This window comes from Candoia aspera, chromosome 4 (genome assembly GCF_035149785.1).
Source record: "Candoia aspera isolate rCanAsp1 chromosome 4, rCanAsp1.hap2, whole genome shotgun sequence".
Taxonomy (NCBI): Eukaryota; Metazoa; Chordata; class Lepidosauria; order Squamata; family Boidae; genus Candoia; species Candoia aspera.
The window spans coordinates 117,602,570-117,618,169 of NC_086156.1; the positions used below are offsets into that span (position 1 = coordinate 117,602,570).

Sequence of the window (15,600 nt, forward strand, 5' to 3'; positions counted from 1 at the left end):
ACAGGCTAAGCGGACGCGGCTTCTCACGACACCCCCGGCCACAGAACCCGGAGCCGGGTTAACCCCGCGGACGCAGCCGCTCGGGCTTCCGCGGGGCCGGGGCGGCGGGCGAAGGCTGCCTCGGGGGCGCGTGCTCTCCCGCGGCCCGGGCGGGGCCCGACCGGGGCGCAGCAGGGCCCCGGGAGGAAACCCGGCGGAAAGTCCGGGGGCGGGGGGGCGCAGGTTGGAAGGGCCCTCATTTGCATATGGAGGAGGGGGCGGGGCCAGAGGAGGGATAAAGCGGCCGCGGCGTCGCCCGCCGGCCTCTTGCTTCGCGAGCATCCCGGCGCGCTCCCCTTCGGCCCGGCCCGGCGGCGGCGGCGGCTTCGCTCCGGCTCACCTGCGGCTGCCTCGCCGACCGCGCCACCGGCCTGTCTGCCCGCCCGCTCTGCCCCCGGCCCCGCCATGGCTGTCGAGAAGGAGAAGAAGACGTGCGGGCAGGTCGCGCAGGAGTGGAAGGAGTTCGTCTGGAACCCGCGCACCCACCAGTTCATGGGGCGCACCGGCAGCAGCTGGGGTGAGGCTCGCGGGGCCCCCGGGGCCCCCCTGCAGGGCTCAGCCGTGGCGGGCGGGGGGAGCGCTCCTGTGCGGGGCCGCCCTCCTGGATGGAAAAGGGGGGCGAGGTTGACACCCCCCAAGACTTACGCAACGGAGGGGCCTAGAGAGGCTGGGAGGAGAGGGCTGCCAGAGCAGTCCGTCCCTGGCAAGGGGTTTCTTCGGAGCTTGGCTAATGGGGGGGGGGGGCAAAGCGAAAGGCTCCGCTTGGTGGCTTAAAGGGGGCTCCCTTTTCAGGGGTCTTAAATGGGGGGCCTCAATCACGCGGGGGGGGTTCATTGACGGCGGACGACCGTTCGGAATGCACGGTCTTCCGGAAGGAGCGAATTCTCACCAGCCCCCCCTTCCAAAATAATCCCAGCTTCGACCGGGGGGAGGGAATCAAAGCTCCGTCTGAACCGCACCGAGCGTGCCAGTGAAGCAGAAAGGGCGCGGGGGGGGGCCCGCTTCGCCCCAACATGTCCCCGTCGCTACCTGCCGGCCGAGCGGGATGCGGTGCTTCTCCGGACGCGTCCAGGAGCCCCGGACCGCGCCGACGGGGCTGGTCTGTGTCGCGGAGAAGGAAAGGCTGGGAATGTGACCTTTGCGATGTTCTTGGAGATGAGTTAATGGATGGGTGGGGGGAGGCTGGGGCTTCAAAGGGCTGCCTATCTCTCCCTGATAAATGGAGAGGGACGTGATTATTGCACAAAAACACGGTCGTAAATGTGCTGCAGGGTGTAAGGAGATCTCATTACCTCCGTTAAATTGGGGGGTGGGGGGGTGGAAGGGTGTTTAACTATATCTGACAGATTTCAGGAAAATGCAGGGGCTACAGCTACAGCAGACAGGGTTGAAAGCGGGGAAAAGCCAGCCGGGCAGGGAGAATTAAACCAATTCGTGGGTTTGTTTGTTTTTTAATGTATGTGGAATGGATAAAGAAAAAAAGGGGGGGCAGTGTTTTAGCATGGCATCTTCTGGGTGGGGGACTATACCTGCGGGGAAAATTGGCTGTGAGGAGGAGGGACATGAGAAGAATGGAATCAATATTGGGTGGGGGAGTCTCTGGTTTTTAGTGAGCTGGACGGAGTCTTCAAATATCTGAGGGGGGGGTTGTAGCTTCAAATTATCATCTCCTGGGCAAGATGGCCAGGGTTTGAGGGCACGGGGGGGGGCTGTTTTCTAAGGCAATGTTTTGGGGAGAATATCTCTTTTCTTTCCCCCACCCCCATTTTTAACACCGATGCAGTGAAAGGTGCCACTGCCGCCAGAGGCAATCGGGGCCTATGGAAAATAGGTCATGCTTCTCCTTCTGCTGAGGTGGTTGGCTTCCAAGGCCCCCCTCCCCCACCGCTGCCCGATCTGTCCACAGGCTCCCTCCCAGTGTGGGAGGGGAGGGGGCTTTGAGGTCGCTGCCTTCCTTCCTTCCCTTCTTCCGTGCATCTCCAATATCAATCTTCAAATGCATGTATTCAGCTCTGTAGACGTTTTTGAACCTCGACATCTCCAACTCTGTGTATGGAGCCAGAATTGGCACCGGCATGCCTGTTTCCATCTCATTTTAATCAGTGCCCCCACCTCTCCAATTCCTGAGATATCCCTCCAGGACAGGCTGCTAACCCCCTCCCCTTCTTGCTTCCAAAGGGAAGATTCGGAAATCCTTTGCCATCCTCCATTTTGCCAGAGTCTCCTTTCTGCCCGGGACCTTGAAGTGGGGGGGGAGCCACGTTAGTCTATTCTATGGTGGCAAAAATAGCGGAGTCTGGAAGCTTCTGCCTTTTAATAACATTGGTTCCTTGGAAAAGATGCTACCGGGCCCCTGATGCTCGTGAGCAGAGGGTTACGGTGCAATAAATTGGGAACGGTGGTGGGAAGAGTGGGCATGGTAGCAACAGTTCCAGCTGGGTTTGTAAAAGGGGAGGCATCTTGGAAGGGTGAGATTGAAAGAAATGTGAGGGGTGGGGTGGGGTGGGGTGGGGGGGAAGGACTTCTAGGCACATCTCCCGAATGTGGCATGAAGATTATTGTCTAACCAACTGGCCTCTGAAAAAAGTTGCTCCATTAGTCGCTTCCCTGCAATTCTTTATTTCTCTTCTGAACATCTCCCACCAGCCTGATCTCCGTTCTCCCCCCTCCCCACTCATTTTGACCCTTCCAGCTTGATACAGCCACATCTCCCTTTGCAAATGCTCTTGCGGTCCTTCCTGGCAAGTGCTTAAGAAAAAGCATGCTGCATCGTTCTTAGACTTTTCAATCTTTGAGGGAAGGATGTTGATTTTGAAGCCCAGCTGCCACTCTTCCAATTCCCTTGAAAACAAGGTGTCCTTTTCTCTTATTCCCCCTCTTTCTCTATTCCCCCCCCCCAAATCCCTGGTTTAGTGTGTGCTTGCAGCCAGTTAAACAGACGGTCTGATTTTCCCAGCCCAGCAGGCAAGACTAAACTAGGAACTTTCGTTGGGTGAATGCGGCTGATGTTAAAACCTTTTTGTTCCACCTGGCCTGTGACTCTGGGTGACTCTGGGTGGTGGTCCTCACTTCTGCTCGATGTTATTTTTATTCTTGTACTCCTGGTACACTGCCCAGGCCTTGCAATGGGGCAGTTTACAAATATCACAAATAAAAGAGACCAACTCATGGTGCCAAGCCAGAAGGCGGCTCCTCTTGAGCAGGGCACCTGATCCAAATGCGGCCAGGCACTGGGTTCTCCCAACCTCGATTCTGCCTCTTCAGGGAACCCCACTTTTGCGTGATTGTGCATTTGTGGGTGTGCTGCATAAGGGGGCAAGATTAGCTAAAGATTCTTCCCTGCAGAGAGTTTCCACCTCCCCAGACATTGCTGTCGGGCTGGATAGATGGAGGCGGGGGAGGAAGAACAGGGATGGGGAGGCGAAGAGGCCGGCTTCGTTCTCCACTTGGTGAGAGGTGGGGGGGCAATTCTGTTTCCCTTGGTTCTGCAGAGAAAGACGGGGAGATCGTGCACGCTGGAAGGGGGTGGGGGGAAGCTGGTGCAGCTTGGCCCGCTCTTCTGCAGCTGGCAGAGGGACCTGCTTGGAGGAGGACAAGGCCTGGCCTGGGATTGGAGAGCCTTTGAATGGAGGGGGCCCATTATTTATTTATTTGTTTGTTGATTCGGCAAGTGACTCTGGGCGGTGAGCAAAATTAAGCTTGCAGGTGAAAGGGTGCTGGTGTGACGTGGAAAGGTAAACCTGGTTTCTCCATGAGGGGTTGAGGCAAGAAACGCGAGGCTTCCGAGAGGGCCCAAGGAAAGGTGGGTCCTGAGCGATGGCGTGCTGGGCATTGCATGGCATCGCAGGGGGTGCCCGCCCTGCTGGTGTTGGGGTGAGTAGCAGGGGGAGAAGATCACGGGGGCTTGGGAATGACAGCAGTGTTTGCCTGCCAAGTTGGCTCGGCCACAGTACCTTGGAAGGCTAGGGCTTGCAGGCTTAAGGTGCATTTGAGAATGTGTCCCCTTGGCGCACTTCATGGTGCATCTGGAGCCTTGGTTTCCAGCTCATTGAAGGAGAAGCTTTTTGGGAATCTCTGCTACATCTGAACTTCGCTCTCTCTTAAAAAGTGAACAAGATTTCCTGGGGTTTACACCTCACCCCCCCACCCACCCCTGAAGGATGGGTCAGTTGCCAGCCATCTGCAAGGAATTGGGTATTATTTAACCCCAAGAGGTTAGAGTTCACAGCATGATTATCCCAGGTTTACTCTTTGTTCTGATTTGCTGGCAGATTAGTTTGCATTATGGTTAGGCATTGTGCAATTCAAATATATCATCAATGTATCACTGTTTTTGTAACACGTATCAAAACTCTTGATAGATGGTTTGATACTTGTCTGTCCTATATTAAATTCTGGTTTTGCAACTTGAGCCTTTAAGACCTGGCTTAGGTATCTCTGTAGCCACAGATTCTTACTGAGGGTGGAGTTGGCATTTTGTTACTTCCTCTTAGCCTCAACCTTCCCTTCTGCAAAATAGGAATAATGCCCTAGTTCAGGGACTGTATTGAACGGAAAGATTTGCTGACACAAATTCAGAATTGCTTCTGTGTTAGACAATCGCATTTTATTTTAATTTTGGTGCTTACAAGTGACCTCGACAGGGTAAAGCTTATAGGTAATAAGAAATCAAGATGTAAACCTTGTGTTAACCCTTAGTAATTCCAGAGACTGGAATGTAAACCTAAGATTTAAAACTGAAGATACCCTACTCCTAAATGATATTGTGGGTTTCTGGGAATTTAAGAGGCATATTTTTTAAAAGAGTTTGTAAAACAATCTGTTAAATGCCATAATAAAAAGAAATTTTCCACGTCTTGACACTGTTTTCATAGTATTTTTTCTCTGTCCTCCATTTTGAATCTTTTATGATGAAGATTTATGGTGCTGATTAATTGAGTGGTTTTAAAATTCTGTCCTGACTTACCCTATATCTTACAAGGGCTTTCAACGGATTGATTTTTCTTTTCATGATTCATTTTCTGCCCGTCAGTGTTTGATTAAAATTTAAACAAATGTACTGGGTGTAGCTTTGCTAAATTGCCTTTTATTCTCTTGGGTCAGCACAAGAAGGAATCATTTTGTGGAAGAAAACCTGAGTGGCATTAAGAAGGAATGGTATCTGACTCTCGGTGCTAGAAGGTGGTAGTAAACAAATGCAGAATCAAAACTCTCTTGGAAAGAAGTATTTATATAAATATAAGTATAAATAATAAGTATAAATTAGTGTGTGTGTGTGTTTATATAAATATATACTTATATATTCATATATATATTTCTATACTAATTTATAAATACCTATAAGTATATATATATTTATATTTATACTTCTTTTTGATCTAAGCAGCTAATACTAGGAGCAGGCCTGGGCGCTGCCAGGGAAACCTGTAGCAAACGCCTGTTCGCCTCTTTGCTTAGGATTGTATGAGGAAAGGAGAACATATTTGTGCTCTGCAAGCCAGCTGTTGTCCAGCCTCGTGCCCTCCAGATGTGTTGGACCTCAAGTGAAACAGATTGCGAGAAACAGATAGGTTGTCATCTGGATGGGTAGACGTTGCATCATGGCTTGGTAGGAGAAAGAAGCACAGTAGTGAATTGATGCTTACTCCTTGGAGCAACATGCAAGAATGAGGACTTTGGGACGTTATTATGGATACTCTTCCATATATCCCTTTGCACTATGGAAGGAAACTGTGCCCAGAATTTAAGATTAATGGATGTTTTAAGAGTTCAGTCTTTGTGAGGGACAGCTTCCCCAACTCTTCCACCACAACTTGACATGGGACATCTTTATTTCTCAAAAGCAGAGGGACATACGTGCCCTTCGAGGCTGGAGGATGTTCTCCAATGGCCGTATCCAAAAGGGTAGTGAATCATGCTGAGGGAAAAGCTACCTTGGCTTTCATTTAATTCACTTTTTTTTTTATTTGTTCAATCATGTCCAATTCTTGGAGACTGCCTGGACAAGTCCCTGCAGCTTTCTTGGCAAGGTTTTTTGGAAGTGGTTTGCCATTGCCTGCTTCCTAGGGCTGAGAGGGAGTGACTGGCCCGAGGTCACCCAGCTGGCTTCATGCTTAATGTGGGAGTAGAACTCATGGCCTCTCGGTTTCTGGCCTGGTGCCTTAGCCATGACACCAAACTGGCTCTCAATTTACATGTAATTACAATTAAATGTAACTGATAGAGAAGATCATTGAATTCATGACTGGTGAATAAACCTATCAGCTGGACTCAGTTCTGCCTTGGGCCAGTCCCAAATTCTGATGATCTCTCACGGACAGTGTGCCCTGTCTTGGTGCTTTGGGGGCGTATTGGTGATGCGACATCCAGAATTCCCAACGGCTGTGCTGACTGGGGAATTGTGGGAAGTGCAGACCCAACACATCTGGGGAGCAGCAGATTTCAGAAGACCCTTCCTTCCTTCCTTCCTTCCTTCCTTCCTTCCTTCCTTCCTTCCTTCCTTCCTTCCTTCCTTCCTTCCTTCCTTTTCCCTCCCTCCCTCCCTCCCTTCCTGTAGTCTCCCCACAGTGCCAATGGGACCCACACCGCAGAGGTGCCTCAAATGAGTTTTGTGGGTGGCTGTTCAGCTTGCCCTTTTTAATTTCCCGTCCCTGGAGGAAATGCTGCTGCAGGTGGGGGCCTTCCCATCTGCCAAGGACCTTGGGTTGGCTCGACGGCCAGCGCATGGGGAGGTCTCATGTTTCCCTGTCTCCAATCATCTAATTAAATTGGCACAGCGCCTTGGGGTTGAGCGAGGGTGTGCCGGAGGGCGCCTTGGAGCAAAGGCAGTCAGGTAGAGAAGAGCAAAGGAATGGTGGTGGGGGGGGGGCTCTCTGCAAGCAGGTGACTGAAGGCTAGGCTTTCTTGGGTGGGGGGGTCTCCTCTGTGGATATTAACCCAGAGCTGGTAGAGGAAGGAATCCAAGTGGGCACATTTGATAGAGGAGAACTGATGCTGGTGTAGATCAGCGTTTTTCAAACTTGGCCACTTGGAGATGGGTGGACTCCAGCTCGTCTTCAATCCACCCATCTTCCAGTGGCCAAGTTTGAAAAACACTGGTGTAGATGTTGGCTACTTTGATGCTTAAATCTGTGCAAATAAAAATAATAATACGGTGGGTTGTGCTCCTTGAGCCCTTCACTAATCTGGCCTCCTGCCCCCCCCCCCCCCGCCAGCTCTCATCCTGCTGTTCTACTTGGTCTTCTACGGCTTTCTGACGGCTCTCTTCTCGCTCACCATGTGGGTCATGCTGCAGACCGTGGATCCGTTCATCCCCAAATACCAAGATCGCCTCTCCGTCCCAGGTAAGGCCGTGCCGCAGCTTCCTCCTTTCTCGGCCTGTGCGGGAGAAATGCCCCGTTTCCCGTAAACTCCCCTCCATATGGCGAATGCTTCTTTTATGGAACACTTGGCCAGATGTCTGGCGCAGCTGCTCCCCAGACTTGCAGTTACCAGCTGTGGCAGCCAGGTCCTCTGGAGTGGCCCTCCAGCCAACGGCTGTGCTAAGCCCTGGACGTAACCTGGGCTGGGCTTACGGGTTCTGTTTGAGGAAGGTGCTCTGGCCTCCACGTGGGCAGCACGCATGCCAGCTGTAGCCTTCTGGGAGATGTTGAAGGGGCGCTTCGGGTGGGCACCGAGTTGGGGAAGACAGCCATGGATGTGCCCTTCCCACCCCTGAATGATGGTTTGAGCCTGATTCTGGAGCAGGCGAAGGGGGCGGTGGGAAGAGTTGGGGAGAGCGTCTGCCTTGATTGTTCTCTCCCCCCCAGTCACGCCAGCAATCGATGGGCTCCGTACAGCCCTGGGCTGCCGCCACCCCCCCCCAAGGCTGCCCCACAGAAATTAGGGGGGTGGAATGGGCACCATTGGGGTGTGTGTGTGAGGAATAGAATTATGGGATGGAGGGGACAGTGCGAAGAGGGGAACGTCAGCTGAGGCAAGCAGGAAGGCCAAGCCCAGGTGGACAGCGAAGCTGTTCCGGTCCAGCTGCCTGGACCGGTTTGTGTTCGCCGCTCTTGTGTTGCCACCAGCCTTTTTTTTTTTTTTTTTTGCTTTTTGCTTTAATTCCAGGCATGATGATTCGGCCCAAGACGGAAGCGCTGGACCTCACCTACAACCTAACCAGCACTGAGTCTTGGGACGGCTACGTGAAGATGCTCAATAGCTTTCTGGAAGGTGGGTGACGGAAGAGGGCCCCCCTTTCTCCCAGTTCCTTCTTCCAAAGGATGCTTGTTGAACCCTTGGGGAGAAAAACCACCACCTCATTGGGCAAAGGAGTGGATCACTTGGTGTCCGCCCCACCCCGGTTTTTCCAGGCCTCTCTAGTGCCCTTACGCCTTGCCTGTGCCAAGCTACTTCCATAACCCTGTCTAGCACAATACTGGGATGTAGCTCAACACAAGGGCATCTTGACCTTTGTGCATAGTTTGCCCTCAGGGTGCAAGTAACAACAAGTGCAGCGTGTTAATCAGAGGAACTCCCTGCCACATGAAACTTACATGACATATTTTCCGCTGCATATGGGTATCTCCCCTCCCATGCCCAGCATTCGTGGTAGGAAACACCCTTGTGAAGAGGCAGAGCTATACTACAGTTTCAGAACAGTGGAAGGCTGTTTCAGCTCTAGGCACCTCTGAAATCTGCAATATGAAAATAACCTTTTCCCTTAATGTGATCTTTATAAGGATTAGAGTAATACAGGTAGTCCTTGCTTAACGACCATTCATTTAGTGATGGTTTGGACTTTATGACAGTGCTGAAAAAACTAACTTGTGGTCGGTCCTCACACTTAACGACTACTGCAGCATCTCCCTAGTCACATGATCGCAATTTGGGTGCTTTGGCAACCAGTTTGCATTTATGACCATCACAGCATCCCATGGTGACGTGACTGCCATTTCCGACTTTCCTGGCCAGCTTCAGGCAAACAAAATCAATGGAGAACTGTGTGATTCGCTTAATGGCCATGGTGTGATTCACTTAACACCCACAGATTTGCTTAACGACCGCCCCAAAAAGGTTGTAAGATTGCGTTGGATTCGCTTATGACCACTTCACTTAGCAACTGAAATTTTGGTCCCAATTGTGGTCATTGTGCCTCGTTTAGCACCAGTTCGCAGTTATGACGGTGATGAAAAAGTAACTTTGCCACCAATCCTCATATTTATGACCTTTGCAGGTCTGTAAAGCGAAGGAAAGCTGAAGTCAGATCATAAGCACAGTTGCGATTTCACTTAATGACCGCTTCACTTGGATTCACTTAATGACCGCTTCACTTAGCAACTGAAATTCTGGTCCCAATTGTGGTCCTTAAGTGAGGACTATCTGTATCCTGGAGTTGTTGTTGGTTCCAAGAAGTAAACACTGAAAATGATCATGGCCTGTATATGTCAGATGTTTTTAAAGCCATGTTTGGCCCAGGGTGTCATATGCATTCCAGCCATCCCTGCATTTCAACATCAGCCACTGAGATTTTTTTCAAAAGCCGATCACTTGGGTGAAGGTGAGCCGCGGTGTCTAAATTAAATTCCAGACTGCAACAAAAACACTATCCCGGTTTCATCAAATTAAATGAACTTGTTTGATCTCTAGCACCACACCACTTCTTAAAACTCTGCGTTTATTCATGTGAAACCACACAGGGAAGCTGTAACCCTCTGAAATTACTCTCATCAGGGTTTATTATCGGTTAATTGGAGAAGGGGAGCAGATTGCCGTTAAGCCGTTCAACTTAACAGCCGTTTTTGATCTTCCCAGATGGCTTCAGGCAAGCAAAATCAGTGGAGAACTTGGCGATTCACTTAATGGCCATGTTTTGTCCAGAACCCGCATTGTCCTGGAAGCAGAATGCGTATGACCCTTAAACCGATAGTTTAAGAAACACTGTCCTGTGCAGGAGAGAATCTACCAGCCAGTTCTTCTCTGCCTTCACTCACCAATGCAAATACGTGGTTGGGGAGATTTAGTTTTCAAATACTTTGGAGTTCTGGGCCTATGGCCTCAGCTGGCACCCTCTGGACATGCCAGATGAAGGCTCTTTTGGCTGGCAATTTAGGAGCCAAAGGTACGTAGAGACCATCAAACTGAGGAAATCTGTTTGAAAAATCACCACGGTCGTTAAGTGACTCATGCAGTCGTTAGGCAAATCCAGTTTCCCTCATTGACTTTGCTTGCTGGGAGCCGGCTGGGAAGGTTGCAAATGGTGATCATGTGACCCTGGGATGCTGTAACCATTGTAAATACATGCCGATTGCCAAGCACCTGAATTTTGATCACATGACTGCAGGGATGCTGCAACCATCCTAAGTGCAAGGAATGGTCATAAGTCACTTTTTTCAGCGTTGTTGTAACTTTGAACGGTCACTAAATGAATGGTCATAAGTTGAGGACTACCTGTATATAAATGAAAGTCTTGGGGGCGGTCTCTGGGGCTCACAGCTCCTGCTTGAGGAGCAGGGGGCAGGCTTGGCCAAGAGGGCCTTTTCAGAGCTCCATCTTGTGCACCAACTGCGACCTTTCCTGGAACAGCAGGACTGTTACGCGCTGTCATCTGGGCCTGAGTCACCTCTTGACTGGACTGTTACAATCGTTTGTACATGGAGCTGCCCTTGAAGAGTATTCAGAAGCCGCAACTGGTCCAGAAGCTGGTCAAGAGGGGTGCACCTCCAAGCTCCTAACTAGCCCCTCTGCTCCAAGGTCTGGCCCGGTTGCTTCAAGGTGCTGGTTGTCACCTTTGAAGTCCTCCATGGTTGGGGCCTGGGTGCCCACAGAGCCACCTTCTCCCAGTTAACATCGGCCTGCCCAGTAAGATCCAGTAGGATGGACTCGTTGGGTGACCCCTTAAGGAGAGATTGTGATCTTCAGGGGGCAAATAGGTGCCTTTTTGGTCTCTCTCTCTCTCTCTCACACACACACACACACACACACACACACAGACACACACAGACACACACCAAATCAGCCCTTCTGGCTTTTAGGAAGCTGGTGAAAACCTGCTTGTTCCACCAAACTAGGAAAGGTGGAGTGTTGCAATCGCCTCTGGGTCATAAGATTGGGTCTCCCTTGATTTTTGTCCTTTTGAATTTGTGGGTCCTGGGCCCAGAGGAATGTTTCTAACAGTTGTTTTTAATGCACTGTATGATTTTAGTCCAAATTATGTATTGGGAGAAGGAAGGAGATATGGATGGACGGAAGGAAGGAAGGAAGGAGGGAGGGAGATGGGAATGAGAGGAAGGAAGACAGGCAGGCAGGCTTTAGAGAAAGGAAAACTTTTATATGGCCACCCAACTTTAGCGACTCCGGGCAGCTAAAAAGGTGAATCTCAATAAAACGACCAGGAACAGTAATAAATAGACAGACAGCGGTGGCTGAGGACAGGCACAATAGTAATAGCAATCGTCCTGCTGACCCAGATGAGGTTTGCTGGGACCTGGCTCCGCCCGGGGTGTTGGGCCCAGCAGCTGAATTTGCAAACTACGGATTGTGGCTCCGTGATTGCCCCTTCCCTAACCCTCATCCAGCCACCATTAGGGCAAAGCACGGAGCAGCGCAGCCCGTTTGCTAAGCGTTGACCCTTTGAAGGGGACATCCAAGAGGCTCAGCCGGGTCTCTTCCTCCCCCCCGTCTCTCTTCCGGCAGCCTACAACGATTCCCGGCAAGCCGCCATGAACGAGTTCTGTGAGCCTGGGCGTTACAATGAGCAGCTCGACAACGGGGTGCTGAATTACCCCAAGAGGGCCTGCCAGTTCAACCGCACGGTGCTGAGGGACTGCTCAGGGCTGAATGACTCCACCTACGGCTACCAGGAAGGACGGCCTTGCATCCTCGTCAAAATGAACCGGGTGGGTGGCTGGAGGGTGGGGTGAGGGTATCCCTGGGTGGGGGCTATGCAAGCGGAGAAGCCAAGAAGCTGGCGTCTGGGTCCTAAATCAGGGGTCCTTAGGAAAGTCAGTGTTTCTCAAATGTGGCCCCTTGAAGATGGGTGGACTTCAACTCCCAGAATTCCCCAGCCAGCTTTGCTGGCTGGGGAATTCTGGGAGTTGAAGTCCACCCATCTTCAAGGGGCCACGTTTGAGAAACCCTGTCCTAAATGCTTCCCTTACCCATCTTGTCTTTGCAGGTCATCAATTTCTATGCAGGGGCCAACCAGCCCATGAACATTTCTTGCATGGCCAAGGTAAAAATCCCCCCCCAACCCCGCCCTAGCCTCTTTGTCTTCTCCGTCTCTTGTTTGTCCTTGGTGTTCACACATTTTATCTACTCGCTCTGCACCCCTCTCCTGGCGGTCCTTTGGAAACACACATTCTGCGCTGGCAGAGACTGAAGTCCGCACAGGAGGTAAGGGTCCCCGGTCGTGGAGCTCGGGGATGAAATAGCCCGCTGGACTTCTTAACCCGCTAAGTAGCTGGCAGACTTGTTTTTGGACGTTAATAGATTCCCCCTTGCTTCGGGAGGCTGTGACTGAGCCAAGAGTCCAGTTGCCTAGTTCGTTTGGAAAGTTTTCCCCTGGCCGCTTCTTCTCCTCTACCCTGCGCCCCCAAACCTCTGTTTCTGCTTCCTTCCTGCCAAGCTCATCTTCCCGTGAGCCTCTTCCTTCCTTTCGGGACACGGAGCCAGTCCCAACAGTTGCGCTTTAAAATGTTTTGACACCAGGCCCTCCCCAGCCACAGATAGTTCAGAAACTTGGTTCTTGGGTGGTGCTAGGCCCTCCTAACCCGGTTTAAAAAGATCAAACCAAACCTGGATAGGGAGGGGGGGAAATCCCTCTGCTCGAGAGCACTTTGCCGCTTTGTGTCGAAAGGTGGTTTCAGCGTTCAGCATGAGGCTGGGGAAACCCTTTGATGGTTCAATCCCTAAATGCATTTAACGTCCTTAACAGGAGCCCTACCCGCAGGATTGCTTGCTCTCGCTTTTAAAAAAAATTCCCGCCACTTCTCTGGCTTGAAATAATTCTAGCAGGCACCTGGAGAAACTGGGGTTCTGGGGTTCCCCACCTTGGGTCAGGTGCCCCTGTTAACTTTTTCCCAATCTCCGTCCCATTCTTTTCCTGTAGCATCCCACCCCCACTGATGAGAAGGGGGTGCGCTTTGTGCTGTGTTTATTCGGTGCAGAAAAAATTGAATTCCTGCTTCCGAGGACTGTTGAAACATGGGTGAAAGCTGGGCGATTCTTTCTCTCTGGTCTTCTTCTGAAGCAGAGCCACCTGCCTGCCTCCCTCCTGTGCCAGCTTCCTTCCGAGGAACAGGAATTCTGCTGGCCATCCCATGCCCAGCCACAGCTGGGGAGGCACGCATGAGCTACCTTTGCGCCTTCCGACGACTAGGAGCTTGATCTTTTGCTGAACGTCCAAAAGATCCCACCAAGCCTCGGACTTTGGAGGGCGTGATCCTGCGTGTCTGTCCTATTTGTTTCTCTTCTTGATTAACCACTTCGTTTGCTTACTAATTTATTCATCCGTTGCTCTTGCCTACACCTTCCACCTCTTCATTTCACGTTTGCATCAATCTGTCCTTTCTGCTCCGTTTCCACCGTCAGATGAAGGAAAACCCTGAAGAGGAAGTTCCTGTAAGAACCAGGGGGGGAGGGGGCGGAGGGCTTCCTGTCGGGGTGTAATGGAAGATTTGGAAAGCAGGTTTGGGAGGGGAGGCAAGCTTTGGAAGATGCCAGCACAAGGAATGGGAGAAATTGTAAAGCTAGTAGCAATCTTGGCTTGTTGGATTATGTGGAATTAGGGTTTCTCAACCTCAGCCGCTTTAAGCAAAGCTGGCTGGGGAATTCTGGGAGTTGAAGTCCATGCATCTTAAAGCGGCTGAGGTTGAGAACCCCTGTGTGGAAGTAACTGAGGATGCACAGTATTTGCGTTGGGGAGGGGGAAATGTTCAGGCTGTCATTTGACACCCCTTTTTCCCTTCCCAGAAAGAGGAGGATGCCCAGAAGCTGGGAGAGATTGCAATGTTTCCCGCCGATGGCAACATTGATCTGATGTACTTCCCTTACTATGGCAAAAAAGTCCATGTGAGTGTCGATTCTTGGCAACCTGGCACGGTGCCTGCTGGGAAATTCCCAGCTTTGTGGTCCACCCCTGGGACTTCGTGCAGGGAAAAGTTTTATCTCACGTGTGCATTTCAACCCAATTGTTAATTCTTTGGTGACCCCTTTGATAAAAAAGCTGGAGGGAGCGATTGGAGGGGAGAAAAACGCAGCGCAGGCTCGGGCCAAACGTTTCAGGCGGACGCAGAGCAGAGCCATTTCCAGTTTTGCTAACGTCAAAACTCCTCTCGATAGCTAGTTTAGTATATATATATTAAATAAATATAATATATACTATCTTATATATATATATCATATATATATTAGTATTATAGCTAGGTATTGTTTAAGCGGACACGGCCAGTGCAGGGTAGGGATGGGTGCAGGGCAAACTTTCATGCGGAGAAGAAGATGCATGAGCCTGAAGTCCCGACATCTAAATGTGCAAAGAATGCAAGAACAGTGTGCATTTTTAAAGGCCTCTAGAGCAGGGTTCCTCGACCTGGGCCACTCTAAGCTGTGCAGAATTCTGGGAGTTGAAGTCCGCACAGCTTAGAGTGGCCCAGGCCGAGGAACCCAAAGCTGGCTAGGGAGTTCTGGGAGTTGAAGTCCGCACAGCTTAGAGTGGCCCAGGCCGAGGAACCCAAAGCTGGCTAGGGAGTTCTGGGAGTTGAAGTCCGCACAGCTTAGAGTGGCCCAGGTCGAGGAACCCAAAGCTGGCTGGGGAGTTCTGTGCGTAGATTTTTGGTGCCAGTGCTGGTTTGAGCCTCTTGATGGAAAGAAAAGGCGGCGAAGTGCAGCCTGTGCGGGGCAACCTTTTCTCTGTGTGTGGCTGAGCCTATTTACCTCCTTTCCCCGCCATCGGTCTCAGGTGAACTACACGCAGCCCGTGGTGGCCGTCAAGTTCCTCAGCCTCACCTTCAACTACGACCACCACGTGGAATGCAAGATGAACGCAGCCAACATCGCCACCACTGACGACCGAGACAAGTTCGCCGGGCGCGTGGCTTTCAAAATCCGGGTCAACAAAGACTGAGGCCTGCTCTGTCCCTGCTCCTCCGCCTCCTGGACCCTCCACCCTCCAAAACGGATCCTTCCCGGTGGCTCCCTGCAACCCCAACAGGGAGCTCAGAACAACCACCAGGTCGAGGCTGATGGGGCCGGGGGGGATGATGGATTTGGGGGTCCCCTTGGCAGCTGCTGCTCATCTTGTCCCACTAACCTGTGCTATTAGACAATCCCACGCCCCTTGGCCCTACGGTTAAGGCTTTGCTCCCCCCTGCCATCAACCTTCTCCATAGCGCCCCCCGTTACCTGGAGACCCTGGATTGGTTCTAACCTCACCGCTTGGATATTGCGAGGGGAAGATCAGAATGTTGACCCTTCCCCTTTGGAGCCCCCCCCCGCCCTCCCCGGAGATGTTTCCTAATATAATAATAAATGTATATAGATATTTTTTTATATATATATAAAAGTATATATTAAAAATTAAGG

The 15,600-nt window shown here is 51.3% G+C and overlaps 1 protein-coding gene across 1 annotated transcript; it reads left to right on the forward strand.

The window, feature by feature from the left end:
* Positions 1-424: 424 nt before the first annotated feature.
* ATP1B2 (ATPase Na+/K+ transporting subunit beta 2) lies at positions 425-15,382 on the forward strand. Its single transcript, XM_063301684.1, has 7 exons — positions 425-556; positions 7,254-7,382; positions 8,149-8,253; positions 11,716-11,918; positions 12,197-12,253; positions 13,993-14,091; positions 14,978-15,382. Exons 1-7 carry the CDS (start codon positions 445-447, stop codon positions 15,140-15,142), a joined length of 870 nt encoding a protein of 289 aa, XP_063157754.1. The 5' UTR covers positions 425-444; the 3' UTR covers positions 15,143-15,382.
* The last annotated feature ends 218 nt before the right edge of the window (positions 15,383-15,600 follow it).